This window comes from Marmota flaviventris, chromosome 12 (genome assembly GCF_047511675.1).
Source record: "Marmota flaviventris isolate mMarFla1 chromosome 12, mMarFla1.hap1, whole genome shotgun sequence".
Taxonomy (NCBI): Eukaryota; Metazoa; Chordata; class Mammalia; order Rodentia; family Sciuridae; genus Marmota; species Marmota flaviventris.
In genome coordinates this window covers 98211950-98231352 of record NC_092509.1, presented here as the reverse complement: position 1 = coordinate 98231352, position 19403 = coordinate 98211950, and the positions used below count along the sequence as shown (strand labels likewise).

Sequence of the window (19403 nt, the reverse complement as noted above, 5' to 3'; positions counted from 1 at the left end):
AAAATACTAAAAGAACCACCATTTGGAAAACAAACCTTTTCATTTCCTACCACCCCCTCTTCCCATCTCTGATTTTACGGTCCTTCTGGCTGAGTCAAAAGATCTTCCTTCCTTCTTTTCTTCTTTCTTCCCACTCACTCTTCTGTTCTCATAGAACTGAGGGTCAATTTCCTGCAAACCAGTCTACACAGGATATCCCACTGAAATCCCATCCTACCTACTGGTACCAAACAAAAAGATAACTTTTTTAAAGAAAAGAAATTCAACATTTTTCTGGGGACGAGAATGAACATGTATTGAATCACAGTGTTAAAAGAAAGAAATGGAGAAGAATCAGCTAAGGGTTAATGCAAAACCAAAATGAAACAAAAGCCTGTGGGCAAAGCAAGTAAAGTCAGTGGGCCTAGTCTGTGGCACTTTCCTCATCAGTTAAGATAGACATGTCTGGATGATTCAGATGTACTGCGCAAGCCTCAATGGAGATGTGTAGGCTGCGAAGTTTCATTTTTGAACAATGTGAAGTGACTGCTATATACTAAGTTAGATAGCAACTGAACTAATCTTCTAGTTAATTACTGCTATAGAGGTAGATGATGGACTTAAGACAAAACATTAGAAAACTGAATTTTACTTATGTATGTAAAGGAACCAAGTGGCAGAACTATTTTATGACAATTTTAAAAAAGGAATTTTGTTACTTCTTTCTTTCTCCATCCCCTACGCTCCTTGTTTTTTCCTTCAGTACTAGGATGTTGGGACTGAACCCAGAGGCTCTCTAGAACTGAGTTACATCCCCAGCCCTTTTAATTTTTTCTTTTGTGAGACAGGGTTTTAATAAACTGCCCAGACTGGCCTCAAACTTCTAGTCCTCTTGTCTCAGCCTCCCAAGTCACTGGGCTATAGGTATGTGCCACTGCACTGGGCTTTGTTAATTTTTTTTTAAATTTTATTTTAGTAGATGGACACACTATCTTTATTTTGTTTGTTTTTATGTGGTGCTGAGGATCGAACCCAGTGCAAGTGTTCTGCCACTGAGCCTCAACCCCAGCCCTATTAACTTTTTTCTATTGATAAATGTGCAATATACAACAAAAATAAAGCAAAACAGCAATAATAGCTTGTTCAAAATAAATTACCATGATTAAACAAGTTAAAACCTAGAATAATAAACTCACAGAGAAATCCGAAACTTTTTTATACCTTTGTTTTATTTTTATTTATTTTTATGTGATGCTGAGGATCAAACCCAGTGCCTCACATGTGCCAGGCAAGCACTCCTACCACTGAGCTACAACTCCAGCCCCAGTAATCTGAAACTTAATGCTTAATTTTATAAAAACACTTCCAACAATTAGTTATTCAATAACTCTTTATCAGTTTTATTAGAAATTTGTCAGGTAGTAACTGGAAAAATTAAAATACAAATTTTTCAGTTTAGGTAGTTTCAAGTATTTTAAAAACCTTTCTCTTCACAGAATTCTATTTCACCTGACTGTATTCTCTACAAGCTAAGAATTTTAATCTCTTTTAAAAACTAAGTTGGATAAAGTATTCAACAGTTTTTAACACAGCTTAAGTTCTTCACATCAAGACATATATACATCTTTGTATCATAAAATATCATTTATATATTCTTTCATTTGCTAACTACTCAATATTCAATAAACATTACACTATGAAATACTAAGAAAAAAAGCAACATAAACCTTTACTGACAAAACATGCGGATGATAACAATAGCAGGTAAGATTAATTTTTTAATATCTCCACACTTGACTCTTGTGGTTATCCACCCTTTCTCCAACTACCAACTCTGACCCATACCTGTCAAGTTGCGTACAGCAGATCCTGAGGCCTCACTGCACAGGCAGCAAAGTGATGTGTTCTGATCTCTGCCATAACTATTAGGTGGAAGCAGAACTGTCCCCAAGACCATGCTGCTGGTCAGAAGCACAAAGTTAAACTGCTCTATGTAAAGAGGAAGTCTTAGAATTCCACTCTGACAGGCAACACCACATGCATGTGACATTTACTCATGTACTCAGTGGCCAGAGTTAACCAATAAGAGGATAAACACTCACAACTCCCAAAATGGGTGGAGGGTAGCCTAAAGGAAAATGTCTTGTAATCAGCACAAGACTAAGTCAGAATCGAGTTACTTCTGAAAGTTCTGGGAATATTAAATGCAGAAATGTGTGTGTGTGTATAAAATAAAAACACAAGGCTATTTTCATCACACATGTGAGTAACATACAGCTTCGTAATAAACTAAGTTATCAGTTCATATAGGAAGGTTTTCATTTCTAAGGGTGATGAGGTAAGACTGCAGAGAAATGTTTCCTTGGAGAAAATCTGTTTATAATAAAACACTAAATACATTTTTAAAAGAGGAAACGCCTAACAAGACTCATCTTTTACATCACTCAAGTTAGCTCAAGAAACCACAATTTCAAAACCAAAGAAATAGTTACTATCTGATTCATAGCCCAAAGCCAGGAAATAACTGCCTCCACTAACATTTTTGGCTCTATAGCTTATTACAGGTTAAAGAATAGCATGATTATATTGAAAAATTTTCAGTGTTAAAACTTTCAAAAACAAAGCCTAATCTTTGTTAATAATAGAGGAAGAAAGTTAAATAAAATTTAAGAACTTGAAAATAAGAGTGTCTTACAAAAAACTAGTAAAATCTATAAATAAGGGATGACTTTAATGATATGATCTACAAAAATACTACAAGGGTGTTTATAACTGTGTAGCTGAGAACACTCACTGATTTAATATCTATCAAGCACTTACTATATACATCAGCACTATTCTAGATCAATAAAAAATAATAAGGTAAAATTATAGACAGCCAGACTGAAGTAGCAATAAAGTAAAACATAAATTATAATTTAATATTATTATATGTAGGTAATTGTTAACAGTTTAAAAAAAAACAAAGCTTGCCAGGTGTGATGGCACATGCCTGTAATCCCAGCTACTCTGGAGACTGAGACAGGAGGATCACAAGTTCAAGGTAGCCTCTCAGCAACTTAGTGAGACCTTGTCTGGACATGGCTCATCCCTGGGTTCATTCCTTAGCACCAAACAACAACAACAAATAAACTAATTTACGCTTTCAATGAAATTAATCTTGATAAAGCCAATACTGTCCATATCATGGAGAAAACAAGAATTAAATGACTAATGGTAACCTCAAATAATGACTCAGGATTTCAAATACCAGGTTGACTTTCTCCTCTGGATTATAAAAAAATCTATGGTGAAATATGTAGATTCTAAACCACATGATTTACTACTTAATTATTTGCTATTTACGTTATCAATACATTTAAATTGCTCTTGTATTGTAACTAAGAGTAAAGAAGAGATAAACGAATAAACAAAATGTATCCTATACATTTAATGGAATATTATTCAACTCTAATAAGGAATGGACTTTTGATATGTGATACAACACAGATGGATTTTAAAAACAAACTAAGTGAAATTAGAGACACAAAAGGCAAATATTGTATAATTCCATTAATATGAAACATCTGGAATTTTCTTCTCATTCTCAAAACCTACTTCTGCAAATATTGTTGTACAACATTGTAAATTTATTTATGTATACCTAAAAGTAGTTAAATTGTAAATTGTGCTATGAATATCTTACCATAATAAAAACTAAAATTAAAAATATGCAACAGATCTCCAAAGATCTCTGGTTTATGTGGGTTAAAAAATTTGTCATTACATATTACATTACACATTACCATAGCTAAAATTAAAGCTGAGAAATTTTAACCATATTTATTAATTCTAAAACAACAGTAAACCCATTATTTAACATAAAACATTTTGTTTAATAAATAACTTTCAGGGCTAGGGTTGTAGCTCAGTGGTAGAAAGCCTGCCTTGCATGTGTGAAGCACTGGGTTCAATCCTCAGCACCACATAAAAATAAATAAATAAATAAAGGTATAAAAAAATGACTTTCAGGGCTGGGATTGTGGCTCAGTGGTAGAGCACTCACCTAGCACGTGTGAGGCCCTGGGTTTGATCCTCGGCATCACATAAAAAGAAATAAAATAAAGATATTGTGTCCAACTACAACTAAAAAATAAATATTTTTTAAAAATCAAAAAATAACTTTCAGAAGAGAATTAAAAGATAAGAACAGCATTGTTATTTTTTGCAAATCTCGTTAATAACAGGTTAAGGCAGGAAATTATACTATTTAAATAAAGTGACAAACTAAAGCTGGAAGCAAAAGAAGCATCCAAGCAAAGAATGGATGGGGAGGGAGGGCAGGGAGAATGAAGCACATGCAAAACCCTAAGAGAGGAAAGAACCTGGTATGTAAAGAAAATGAAAAGAGTACTACTATGGATGTCAGGAGTTGACCAGATCAAATACTTAAGGGTTTAGGCTTCTATTCCAAGTATAAAGGAAATCCAGTGAATGGTTTTAAGCAAGGAGATCAGATGGTTTGACTTCCATCTTTAAAAAATTAGAAACAGAAAAATATGCAGAAAAGGATCATGTTGGCTTGGAACAGGATGGTAACAGCAGAGACAAACGTTGAAGAACATAAAAGATATGGCTTGCAGATGGAAATCCACAGGACTTGCAGATAATGTAGATACAACATACATGGGGGTAGTTGGGTGGTTTGTTGGCTACTAAGTTTCAGGCTTAAGTACATGGTAGATGGCCATGTCACTCACTCAGAATAGTAGTATATCTCAAGTTCCATGGACAAGTAAGTTTGAGAGAGATAACTAAGATCTGTGATATATAAATCTGGAGGTCAGAGATAATCCTGGGCTGCAGTCATCAGCATTATATGGTATTTAAAATTACGGACCTGGATGATATCACTTAGGGAGACAACAGTCAGACAAAAGTGTAGAATCAGATTTATAGAATGATGATTCAAGTCACTTAAGATTTCTCATTTGAAACCATGGAGCCTAGAAAGCAGAACACATAATCTTAAGTGCTAAGAAAAACAAAGACTGGGGAGGTAGCTTGATGTTACAGCATTTACTTGAAGCCCTAGGTTCAACTCCCAGCTCTGAAACAAACAAACAAAAACTCTGTCATAACCCAAAATTCTATATCCACAGACACTATCCTTCCAAAATGAAGATAAGATAAACACATTTTCAGTTGAAAGCAAAAACTTGTTGCCAGAAGATTTGCTCTAAAGGAATTGTCAAAGGTTTTTCTGATAAAATGGGAAAGAATACTAGAAGGAAATTTTGGAACACGAAGAATAAATAACTAGGGGCAGGAGGTGTGGCTCAGAGGTAGAGCACTGGCCTACTATGTGTGAGGCACTGGGTTCGATCCTCAGCACTACATAAAAATAAAATGAAGATATTGTACCCACCTATAACTAAAAAATAAATATTAAAAAAAGAATAAACAACTACAAAAACTGATCAACATTTGGGCAAACAAAATACACTATTCTCTTGGGTTGTTTAAAATATGTTTGATGACTAGAAACATAAAGTATGTAGTACCATCTGTATGGGCCCTTCAATTTATGTACATATAATAGATATAACATGTAACAATTATAACATAAAGATGAAAAAATAAAGAGAACTATATGATGATAAGGTTTCCATACTTCACTTGAAGTGGTAAACACTGAGTCTAAGCAGTATGTAAAAAGTTCAACATATATATTGAAATCCCTATATGGACCCCTGGACAATCAAACGAGAGATACAAACATACATAAAATAAATAAAATGGAACACTAAATAACAATGTTCAAATAATTCAAGACAGAGAAGAACAAACAAGAAATGATAGACCTGGAGGCTGGGGTTGTAGCTCAGTGGTAAAGCACTTTCCTAGCACATGTGAGCCACTGGGTTCAATCCTCAGCACTACATAAACATAAATTAATTGAAGGTATTGTGTCCATCTACAACTAAGAAAAAAATATTTTAAAATATTATGGACCCAAATTCCAAAATAATTTGGATTATATTATACCACATATAAATGATCTAATCACATTTATAACAGATTGTCAAAATGAATGTGTAACAATCCAATGAAAGGCTGTCAAAAAGAAAAATATAGGGCTGGGTTTATGGCTCAACTGTACAGCGCTTGCCTCACATATGCGAGACCCTGGGTTCGATCCTCAACACCACATTAAAAAAAAAGGGGGGAATGAATAAAATAAAGGTATTATGTCCAACTATAACTAAAAAAATAAATAAAGAAAGAAAAATATAATCATACAGGTAGTAGAAAAATTAAAGGATGAGGTGCCTGATTTGCTCTGGAATTTTTCCATGTGCTTTTTCCTTTTGATGGTTCTGCTGCATTTCCTTCCACTTTAATAAATCATAGCCATTAGCATAACCAAAAATAATTTTAAAGATGAAAATATATCCACACAAAAATTTGCACACTACGATTCACAGCATTATTCATAATGACCCAAAGTGGAAATAACCCATGTGTTCACCAACTGATGAATGGACATATAAAACTATTCAGGAATAAATAGGAATGAAGTACTCATACATGCCGAAATAGACATGCCTTGAAAACCTTATGCCAAATGAAAGAAGTCAGTCAAAAACTAATACATACTACGTGGTTCCGTTTAGTGAAAGATACAATCTGAAGAGAAATCAGAGTATTGTGATTCCATTCAGGTGAAACATCTAGAATAGGTAAATTCATAGAGAAAGTAGATAACGATAGCCTAGAGCAGAGGTGAGGAGAGGAACACAGAATAACTGTTAAGAGTTTCAAGGTTTCTTTCAGGGGATGAAAAAAATTTTTCTAAGATCTTAAAAAAAAAAAATTAGATTGTGCTGATGGGTTGAAAAATTCTGTTAATGTACTAATAAAAACCACTGAATTCTAATAGTATAAATGGGTAAATTTTATGATGTGTACTAAATCTCCATAAAACAATTTTTAAAGCCTACATATTTCAGAACTCCATTCATATGAAATGTCCAGAAAGCACATTATTGTTACCTGGGACTAGAGACAGGAACACAGACCAACTAGTACAAGAGATCCACTGGGTGATAAGAGATACTCTAAAACAGGACTGTGGTAAGGGTTGCACAATTCTGTACATTTACTTAAAATTATTGAATTGTACACATTTTAAGACAGATGAATTTTATGGAATGTAAACTATAACTCAACAAAGCTGTTTTTAGAAAGGTATATATTCTAAGACTTTGTTAAGAGAATAAAAAGAAAAGCTATAACCTGATAAAAAATATTTGCAAATTATATATCTAAGGACACACATTCAGAACATGTAAAGAAACCTCAAACTTAAAAATATGGAAATAACTCAATTTTAAAATGGGTTAAAAATCAACTATAAACTCAGTTACCCAGAGAAAGCACCAAGGGAACAGGCAAGCAAACCTTACTCCTTCCTTCAGCCAAGAGGATATAGGAATGATAAATAAAATGTTCAATATCACAGACACTTAAGAATGCAAATTAAAGCTGCAAAAAGATACTACTACATATCTATTACAGTGACTAACAAAAATATTATAATACCAAATGCTAACCTAGGATGGTTAGACAAAACCTTCATACATTGATAGGCGAAATGCAAAATGGTACCACTACCTTGGAAAATAATTTGGCAATTTCTCAGAAAGTACACCATATACTTACCATATGATCCAACAATCCATTCATGAGTAGTATTTGTCCTGGAGAAATGAAAATTATGTTCAAACAAAAATCTGCACACAAAGTTTACAGCAGCTCTATTCATACTTACTGAAAACAACCTAAATGTCCATCTACAGACAAACTGGATGAACATATTGTGGAACAAATACATAACAGAAAATATACAGTAATAAAAAGGAAAAATAAAAAAGATATCTGAAGTACTGATACGCACAACTTGGATCAATCTCAAAAGCATTATGCTGAGTTTCCCAAAGAAGCCAGTAACAAAAGGCTACATTTTCCAAAAGATAAAACCATTGTGGTTGCCAAGGGTTAGGAAAGGTGTGATCCTCAAAGTGTTTTTATGATTATTATTTTTTAATGGGGTAATGGAACTACTCAGTATCCTAAGTGCAGTGACAATTACACAAATCTATACATGGACTGAAATTTATCAAACTGTATACCGCAAAAGGTCCATTTTATTGGATGTTAATTTTAAAAATTAAAAAATTAAAGTGCAGAGTTTAGGAATAAGCACTGAAAAACTACACTTAGAAAGCTCACACAAAAAGACAAGGAGTCAGAAAAGGAGACTAACAACATCAAGCAAGGACAGATAAGAAAGTTACCAGAGACTAAAAAGGGATGACGGAATGACCGAAAGTCACCTCCTACTGAGGTATTAATAAATGAGTAAAGCACTTATTTCTTTTAAAAACTACATTGTAAGAATTTTCTCATATTCTAATAAATCTTTGAAAATTTATATTTCATCTTGCAGATGAATACCATCATTTCCAACTCTGGACTATTATCAACTAACATACATTTGTACATCCTAATTTTTTTTCTAATATTACTTCATTAGGACAAATTTTCAGGTTAAGGGTATTTTCAAAGCTCATGATAAAGCCCTCAAAAAATGTACATCATAATACCCTTCAGCTATGTATGAATACTCACTTCACTAGGGTGAAGAGAAAGTTGTATAGGAAACAACAGTAAGTTCTTTAAAATTCATTAGTAAAGTAAAGAAACCCAGAATGTTGCCCCAAAATATGCCTCTGACATACAGATTATTTTTTTAGTTAAAAACAATTAAGATACAACAAAGAGGAAACCTCTTCTCATCCTCCTGCTTTTTCACCTAATGGTAGAACAGAAATCCTTCTTCACTGGTGATATAAACTCAGTTACCCAGAGAGCGCATCAAGGGAACAGGCAAGCAAACCTTACTCCTTCCTTCCATAAATTTATCTTTCCACAAAATGTAGACTGTAGTAAGAATTCAAAGTCAAATGAAAGCCATTCTAGATTTGTGAGAAGGAGTAACACATTGATTATGCTCTGGTCTAGAAGACTCCAGGCACACCACCTGGAGTTAAGAGATAACTCAAAAGTCTATGACAGCAAATTGAACTGAGGTGAGGAGGACCTGACCACAGAACAGAATAATATACAAATTCAAGAAATCTTTTGAAACACATTGGATAATTACTTGGAAAGAGGTTATGGTAACAAATATTAAATCTCTAGTTTGGAGCAAGATGAATATAAAGTAACATCCAGAAGATATCCAAGTAAGAGTGACAAAAGCAAGACTAGAAATCACTAAGATGCAAATTTGGAAGTTAACATAGTTCAACATCTATACAAAAGATAAAGGAAATTATTAGCATTCCATCAAAAACTTTTTATCAATTAAAAACCTGGCAATAATTATAAGGTTTTATATTCAGTTTCTGAAATACTAATTCAAAACAACATGTCTGAGTGGTACCAGATTACAAAAACATCGCCTCTTCTTTTCTTCTCATGCTGTGCATTCTCCACAGGTGAAGTCATTCGTACCCACTCTTTGTCATTATAAACTAGACAACTGGCTGCTGTATTAGTTTCCTTATCTGCTATAACCATAAAATAGATGGCTTAAGCCAACCAAAATGCTTTCTTTAATAATTCAGGAAGCCAGAAGACTGAAACTGGCACACTGGGACAAAAATCAAAGGGTCAACATGGCCACAGCTCCTTTGGAGGCTCTCTGGGAGAATCCATTGCTGACTTCCTCCAGCTTTCAGTGGCTTGTGGCCACATCACTCAATCATAGAAAGCAGCACCTTCAGATCTCTCTGCTTTATCTTCACATTGTCTTCTCCTTTCTCTCTGCTTTATCTTCACATTGTCTTCTCCTTTCTGTCCCTTACACAGCCATGGCATTTAGGGCCCAACTCAATAATCCAGGATAACCTCCTCATCATACCTCTAAAAGACACACACACACACACACACACAGACACACACACACAACACCCCTTTCTCCCCACTCTCCCTCTGGCCACAGGAGTTAACATTTACAGGTTCTGGGAATTAGGACAAGGCTATCTTTTAAGATATTGGCCTACCACAACTCCTAAATAAATCCTACTGATCTGAAACACTCTCCTGAGTAATAGATCACTTGACTCTTACGGCCTTTGGATAAATACACTTAAGACATCCTAAAAAGCAACCAAACTCATTTCGCTCCTAATTCTGTCTTATTTCTTAGCTCTCTCTGACCTCCCTGACTTCCATCTCACTCTGCTCCAATCTAATAGCCAAATTGTCTCTAAATTTGCATTTTGAAAAGGCAAATCTCAAGTTACATTTCTATAAAACCTTTGATGGGTGTATAATAAACAGAATCCTCAGTATACAAAAATCCTTAGTATCCTTAGTATACAAAAGATGCTCCATGGTCTGGCCCTTCCTTACCTTTCCAATCTCATTTATCATCATTCCCTTTCTCAGACCTTATGCTATACAGTAGTCCCTCAGTAACCATGAGGGATGGTTCTCAGAACTCCTGAAGATATCAAAATCTGTGAATGTTCGAGTCTCTTATATAAAATGATATAGAATTTAAACTAAACACATCTTCTAGTACACTTCAAATCATCTTTTGATTCCTTATAATGCCTGAAACAATGTACATACTACGTAAATAGGTGTATTTATAATGTATTATATAAATAACAGCAAAAAAAAAAAAAAAGTCTGTACATGCTCAGTATAGACACAATTTCTTCCCTGAGTAATTTGATCCACAATTGGTTGATTTTGAGGATGTAGAACCCACAAATACAGAGAATTCAATGTATGGCTCTACAGCAGTTTACTCAAGATTTCAATATGTTCATCTTTGTAACTGCTAATTCTCTTTTCCTAAGTCTTCTTTCCTTCCAGTTACCTAGTAAATTCATCATTTGAAGCATATGATTTATATTTTGCATATTCTGTTCCCTGTTCTCAAAGTGTTTTCTCCCATGCTTAAGATAATTCATAATTCTAATAATTAACTTCATAATTCTATCCTGCATCACAATCACATGGATTTGTATTATTGTTATTGAAGGAGAACAAAATATTGCAAAATACAGAAAAATATAAAGTACTATTACTTATATGTCTGTCCCCACTCCCATTTCTGCCAGTTCCTACCCAATCCCACTCAGTGGCAGAGATTATACATCTTATTCATATTCATTTTCCTAGCATATGTATTTAATAAATATTGGTTGACATCATTTTTCCTTACTTATAGAAGTGTGTGCCTATTTTCTAGAATTCTGAACACAAAGCAATGAAGGCAACTGAAAGCAATTAGGATCCCTATACTATGGTTTGACTGTGTCCCCAAATTTCATGCATTAGAAACTTAATCTTCAAATTAATATGTAAATGATGCTTAAGAGGTGGAACCTTAGGGAAGTCCTTGAGTTGTAAGGGCTCTGCCCTGTTAACAGATTAATCCATCTGTGGATTAATGGGTTATCTCAGGAGTGATTTCATTATAAAAGTGAGCTTTCTCTGGTTCACTAGCCCTATCGCACATGGATGCTGTCCATGACCTAGCAATATGGCCTTCACCAGATGCTAAGCAGATTCCAGCACTAAGCTCTTAGACTTCCCAGCCCTCCAGAACCATCAGCTAAATAAATCCCTATTCTTTAGAAATTATGCATTCTCGGGTATTCATCATAGCAAATGGACTAAGGGAATTCCATTATCCAGAAATAATTACTGATAACATTTTTCATACATTTTAATCCAGTCTTTTCCATATCCTGTTCTTAAAGACTTCTCTAAGGCATGCTCAGCAATTTTTAGCCTTCAGGCTAAAATTAAAATACCAATTCCTATAATTTAAGATTTGAGGGATAAAGATGTAGTGGTAAAGTATGTGCAAGGCCCTACGTTTGATCTTCAGTACTGGGGGCAGGGTGGGGGGGAACACTTGGCAATAGAAGAAATTTAATTTATGTGGACTCCATGCTAATTTATTTATTTATTTCAGGTTTTGTTATATATTCCTATACATAGATCTACAAACAATGATAGTTTTATTTTTTAAATTTTTTTTTTCAGTGATAGTTTTAAAAACAAAATTCAAAGCAAATTCTACCAGTGGCCAAGGAGTTTTTAGGAAAATATAATTGGTTTAACCATTCTTCAATTTATAAACAATGAACAAAATGTAAAATAAGACATTGTGATTGATTTCTAAATACACCCACACATTCCATTGTGTGACCAAAATACTAACTACCAGAAAGTATGAATAGCTCTCCAAATCAAGTAAAATTTTAAAGTTGGAATATTTCAGAAACTTAAACTAATAGAATTTATAATTTTACTTCTACAGAATGCTTAATTATGTACTGGTCTCTGTGAAAGAGAAGCTGAATTTTTCCTCTCTTCACCCAGCTCTTCATTCTTCTCACAAGAATTAATCTTTTGACTCTACTTTCAAGCAAATGGAAAACTTGTTATGATTTGTTATATTCAGAGACAATGATTGTGCCACACTTTTTTCTGTCCTGCTTCTTTAAAAGTACAGTCTTTTCATCCAACAAGGAAGGTTAAAAAAAAAAAAATGTGTAATTGTGTTACCCTGGCTTGCTTAGTTCCATGTGCAGATGTCATTCTTGAAAGAGAATCTTGGATAAATGAATGATCTAGGGTGGGACTCAGGAATTCAAGTGTTTTGTCCCAAAGAATCTCTTAATCATCTCCCTAATAGCATTCCCTTTTGATTATTTATTACATTTTCATTTACCCTCCCACCCCCACAATTTTTTAAAATTGGTGCACCGTAGTTGTACATGATAGTTGCCCTCTTTTTGAAAGTGTACTAATTCTGAGAAAATATCAAGGTATTTGCATTCAGGAAGAACTCATCTAGCCATCTGCAGATAAGTTTCTTTAAACAGCTGCTTGCATTCCACAATAAGATCACTGGTTTTCCTCTGTGTTAACACTGTAGTTTGCACATAGCAGGCACTCCAGTAATTTTGACATATTAAAACTTATGATATCACTATCTAGAGCTCTGAAGAACAGGCATTATCACCAATCTATAAATGCTCAGAAATGTCAAGTCATTTTTTTAAGTCCAGGGCTAACTGGTGAAATCAGGATTCAAAACACAGGTCTTACTGAACTCAAGGCCCAGGTGCTTTTCACTATATCAGGAAACCTCTCTAATGCAATAGAAATAGCACAAAAAGAACTGGAAAAAGTTCTTGCTATAGTTTGGATCTTTAATGTCCCCCAAGGGCCTATGCACTAAAGGTTTGATTACAAGTTTATGGCACTACGGGAGGTAGTGGAACCTTCAGCTGGTGAGGCCTAGTGGAAAGAAATTAGAGGTCACTGGAGATAAGCCCTTGAAGGGAATATTCACATCTCTGAGTCCCTTTCCATCTCTCTGATTCCTGGCCATCATGTGAGTAAGCAGCTTTACTGTATCATGTGCTCCCTGCCATGATGTTCTCCATTACTGCAAAAGCAATGGAGTCAACTCACCATGGACTGATAACTCTGAAACTGTGTGCCAAAATAAAACTTTCCTCCTTTAAGTTAATTTATCTCAGGTATTCTGTCACAGTGATGGAAATCTGAATAACAGTCAAGTTCCCAAAGTGGGCTGATTGTGATCCATCCATCCATACACAGGATAACATTTTAAGAGTCAACCCAAAGAGACTAATTAGAATGATATGCATATGCTTACCAGTGTGTTCCATCAAAGGAAACTGGGAATATCTACGATTTACTTCCAACAAAATAATCACAATTTTTTCCTGAGTTGATGCAAAATGATGCATTAAAGTTTTCAGAAATTTGTACGGGTCATTCCAGAACCTAGCATCCATCCAAAAATATAACCCTTTCTCTAGTGATTGGACAATTTTCATCTCTTCTTCAAACAACCTTATTTAGACCAAAAATGGAATAGAGTACGCTTCCTTTTAATTTTTCCTCAAAGAAAGGATGATTAAAAACAAAAAAGTCTTCCCTTCATGTATGACTTTCTCTCTTTTGGGGGGGGGGGGTACTGAGGATTAAACTTGGGGCATTTAACCACTGAGCCACATCTACAGCCCTTTTTATGTTTTATTTAGAGATAGGGTCTCACCAAGTTGCTAAGGCTGGCTTTAAACTTGTGATCCTCCTGCCTCAGCTTCCCAAGCCACTGGGATTACAGGCCAGCACGACCACACCCAGTTATGACCTATCTTAACAACATCGCAGCTAAAAAGTAATGTATATGTGGGTATTCATTAGGAGATAATATAGTTCTAGTTTCTGTGTGTGTGTTTGTGTGTTGCTGGGATTGGATATGTGAGGCAAGCACTATACCATCTGAGCTATATCGCCAGCCCTAGTTCTAGTTTCTTTAACCCAATTCTATTTGGTTATCTTCACTGTCTTGTTATAGACAACAATCCTATCATGCATGTGATGCCAAAAGTAAAAAAAAAAAAAGTTGGCTCTTCCTGTTTCAGACTTAAAGTGCTGGTTCTCCAATATCTATGAAGAGGTTATGTTTATGCGTACATACACTCCACATATTACTTGGGTCCTGGCTACAATGGCTAAACACAGATAATTGGAATGCTTTAACTAAGATAAAAGACCCTGTTCATTACCTTATTTCAGCAGCTACTGGCTGTCAAAAGCAATAGAATCCCTTTTTTTTTTTTTTTTTTCCTCTTTTCTGTTTTTACAGTACTAGAGATCGAACCCAGGGCCTTATGCATACTGGACAAGTGCTCTACCACCAAGTAAAACACCCAGCAATAGAATCCTAATCCTCCCTATAGCATGAATGGTACAAGCAAGAAGAAAAAAAACATAACTTCAAACTACAAAATTCCTTTGGTTCAGAACATAAATTAATCTTCTGTTGTCCTGATAAATTAATGAAAGTTCGGAATTCAATCTCTGTTATGTTCACTGCTGACCTCTATTCTTCTACAACCTAAAACAAAACTATCAGTGAAATTACCAAATTAATGGACAACTTCATAACATACTTCAGTAAAGCTCTCTATGAAATTCATTTTAATAGAAGATCCATCAATATCAAACTATTAATGATTCATAGTAAAGATCATCACTGTCACCTTTTAATCTTACATTATATTACACAGAACCAAAATCTGCTTTCACTCTACCACCATCATTAACTGTGTCCTTCCAGTTCACTGATTCACAGACCAGGTGAGAACTGAAAGGGGTTTTAAAAAAATAAAGAAAACAATTCTTTTTTTGTGGGGGCGGTGTGGGGGTATACTGGGGACTGAACTTGGGGCACTCAACCACTGAGCCACATCTCCAACCCTATTTTTGTGTTTTATTTAGAGACAGGATCTCACTGAGTGCTAAGCTCCTAGCCATTGCTCTTCCTGCCTCAGCCTCCCAAGTTGCTGGGATTATAGGCATGCGCCACCATGCCTGGCTAGGAAAACAATCTTTCAAGGACTGGAAACGTAGCTTAGTGGTAGAGCACTTGCCTAGCATGTACAAGGGTTCAAAACCTTGGGTTCAAAAACCTAGTCCTGAGAAAAGAAAGGAACAATGGAGGGAAGGGAACAGAAAACAAAAAAGAGAAAACATGAATGTGCATTTCTAATATCACTCAGAAATGATATTGATGCTACTAGTCTGAGGACCAAACTTTCAAACCACTGCCTAGAACTTGTTTTAGAAATAGGAGAAGGAGTCATAAACAGAAAACAGTTGAAAAAAGAAAATCTGGGGCTGGGGTTGTGGCTCAGTGGTAGAGCGCTAGCTTAGCATGCATGAGGCACTGGGTTCGATTCTCAGCACCACATACAAATAAATAAAATTAAGGTCCATCAACAACTAAAAAATATTAAAAAAAAAAAAAAAAAAACACCTCAGTAAGCTGCATAACCCATCTCCAGATAATACTTAATATATTCTAAATGCTTATTTCAAGTCTTAAAAGCTAAATTAGATCATGCATCTATCTCTATATTTGATAAACAATGAGTATTTATTGTATCCCATACGATGTGGAACAACATGCTAAGTAAATCAATATTTGCCAAAGTGTGTTCCATAACAGTACATTAAAGAGATGTCACGGGACTATTAAACCACTAACAAGAAAATGCTGAATACAAGTCGTACAACAAAGAAATGTCTGATTTTTAAAACCACTAGTACACCCATGTTTATAGTAATCCTCCAAAAGCCATCTACAGCATGCAGCATGTGTCAGGTTTCTTTTCTCACACTCTTTTCACTCAGCATCTCAAAAGACTAGTAATCCAGGAACTGAGTCTGGGAAATGAGAGAAAGGACAAAGTTTTAGTACAGCTGTGCGTCAAGCACTTCATTAATTAAAATTATTCAATTCTCATAATAATCCTTCAGGTAACTAATCTAAGATCACAAGGTGATACAGAGAACCAACAATTAAACTTGGCCTTTGTTCCATCTCTGAAGTTCTAAGACATTGTCTTTTAATAAGACAGTAAAAAAAGTGATGAGAAGAAACATTATTTACTGATGTTGTTCACAAAGGCCAAACAAAAATGGGTTGAGGCACTAAGTAAACAACTCTTTAAAAAGTAGGCTGATGACCTGAACAGACACTTCACCAAAGAGATTCTATGAATAACAAATAGGCACATGAAAAGGGTTCAACCTTAGTATCCTTTACAGAAACACAAATTAAAATCACAAAATGCAGGAGGCCCTGGGTTCCATCCCTGGCACAGCAAAAACAAAACAAAAAAACCCACAATGAGATACTACTAAATGCCTATTAGAACTGCTAATATAAAAAAATACAATATCAAGTACTGGGGGGAATGAAAAATGGTACAGCCATTCTGGAAAGTAGTTTCTTATAAAGTAAAACATTTGCAGTATGACCTAGCAATCCCATTTCTGAGTATTTAGACTTGAGAAATGAAAATATAATTTGACACAAAAATCCATACACAAATGTTTATTGCAGCTATATTTGAAATTACCTTAAATAATATTCATGTCTTTCAATAAATGAAAAGATATGCAAAATGTGCTACATCCCCACAAGGGAATACTACTCAACAATAAAAAGAAATAAACTCATGATACATATGTGGATGAATGTAAAAGGCATTATGAAGAAGCTATTCTCAAAAGGTTGTAAACTGTATGGTTTCATTTATATGACATTCTTAAAGAGACAGAACTATAGTGATGGATGACAGGTGGTTGCCAGGGGTGAAGGCTGAGGAAAGATGTGACTACAGAGGGATTCACTACATGAGGAAATCTTTTGGGATGATGGAATTGTTCTGCTGATCGTGGGGTAACATGAATTTAAACACGTTAAAATTCACAGATAAACAAAAAAATACAATTTTATTATAACTTTAAAAATAAAGAGAAAAAACCAAAAAAGTGTTGACTATGTTGAATTACATTTTCATACCAGTTGTGAAAAATAATACAAAATCATATCTTGGGCTGGGGATGTGGCTCAAGCGGTAGCGCACTCGCCTGGCGTGTGTGCGGCCCGGGTTCGATCCTCAGCACCACATACAAACAAAGATGTTGTGTCCGCCAACAGCTAAAAAATAAATATTAAAATTCTCTCTCTCTTTAAAAAAAAAATCATATCTTAACTATCACAGAACACTAAATTTTAGCAATACTCAAAGATGAGAATTTGAAGCTTAACCTGAATTATAAATTTCCACATTTATTTTAGATACAAATAAATACTTCTGTTCATATTGTGACAAAGGTTTAGGTGAGGTTAAGGTCCTTCCTTAAATACCAGTCTGTGGTTAACAGAAACACATCACTGCCTGTGTTGCTGAGGCAAAAGATAATGAAATATCTAAGGGATGAAAGGAATGTGCCAATCCTCTTTCCTTCGTGGAATTCCCAGTCAGTGTAGCTAGCACCTGGTACAATGACTTCAATGCAAGCTCAGAGCTGACATTCCTAAGAAGAGACTAGCAAATAAACCTAGATCATTCCTAAAGATCTATAATACATCCTTTGTAATCTAAGCAGTCAGCTGTTCCACTGAGACTACGGAAGCATGCAACAACTGCTTACACACACACAAGCACACTACTATAGCTTCTGTGCATGGAATGCATATGAAGGTATCTGTGTACACATAAAGAAACAAAGCAACTCAATACATAGGAAATTCTAAAATGTAAAACGATCCACAATCCTTCAATTAATTATTAAAATATCTGTTGAACTTTGTACAAAACACAGTAAGAATCAGGAATATATCAGTAAGATGAAAAGATGAGATCTATGACTCCATGTTATCACATCCAGTTTAATACACTAGCAAGTTATTTTTCCCATTATATATTTATTTATTTTTAATTTTTGTCATTTTAGTTATACATAACAGTAGAATATATTTTGACATATCACACATCATGGAGTATACCTTCTCATTTTTGTGGTTGTTCAAGATGTGGAGTTGCACTGGTCATGTATTCACATACAAACATAGGAAAGTTATGTCCGATTCATTCTACTGTCTTTCCCATTCCTAACTCTCTCCCGCCACTTCTCCCTATCCAATCCAGTGACCCTCTCCCCACTCCCTGCCTATTGTAAGTCAGCATCCACAGATCAGAGAGTACATTCAGCCTTTGATTTTTTGGGACTGGCTTTTTTCACTTAGCATGATAGTCTCAGGTTTCATCCATTTACTGGCAAATGCCATAATTTCATTCTTCTTTATGGCTGAGTAATATTCCATAGTGTATATGTACCACATTAGCAAGTTGTTTTTATATTAACCATCTAAAGCATAGGTAAAGTGATGAAGAAGAAGGCATTCCAGATAAAGAATAACAACAAAACAGTATATCATATATTACATTCTAGAAACAAAAAATTATTATTTTTTGTTTCTAGAATGTAATTCTAATTTCTAATTGTTTTTGTGTCAGTGATGTGTATGCATGAAGTGAAGTACTAGTGAAGCAAAAATAGGAAAAGTAAGCACAGATTTTATTAGGGGGAGGGGTACTGGGGATTGAACCCAGGGGTGCTTTGCCACTAAACTACATTTCCAGTCCTTTTTTTGGGGGGCACTTGATCACTGAGCCACATCCCCAGACCTATTTTGTATTTTATTTAGAGACAGGGTCTCACTGAGTTACTTAGCACCTCACTAAATTGCTGAGGCTGGCTTTGAACTCAATCCTCCTGCTTCAGCCTCCCAAGCTGGTAGGATTACAGACGTGCACCACTGCACCCAGCTCACTTAGTAATATTAATAGAGACGAAAATATTTGATAAGCAATGGTAGAAATCTATTCTATGAACCAAAATAATATACAGTATTCAAGTCAATCCACAAAATTGGTTAATACACTTGC

The 19403-nt window shown here is 34.8% G+C and overlaps 1 protein-coding gene across 7 annotated transcripts in view; it reads right to left on the bottom strand.

Moving 5' to 3' along the window:
• The window catches only part of Abl2 (ABL proto-oncogene 2, non-receptor tyrosine kinase), a 102061-nt gene that overhangs the window by 31039 nt on the left and 51619 nt on the right, over positions 1 to 19403 (bottom strand). For 2 of the 7 annotated variants that reach the window (XM_027935020.2, XM_027935022.2), the window contains exon 1: positions 1825 to 1936. The exons of the other annotated variants lie outside the window; for them this stretch is intronic. In XM_027935020.2, coding sequence (XP_027790821.1) covers positions 1825 to 1936 — 112 coding nt within the window. Of the gene's footprint in view, positions 1 to 1824; positions 1937 to 19403 lie in introns of those variants that run through there. 7 annotated transcript variants of the gene reach the window in all.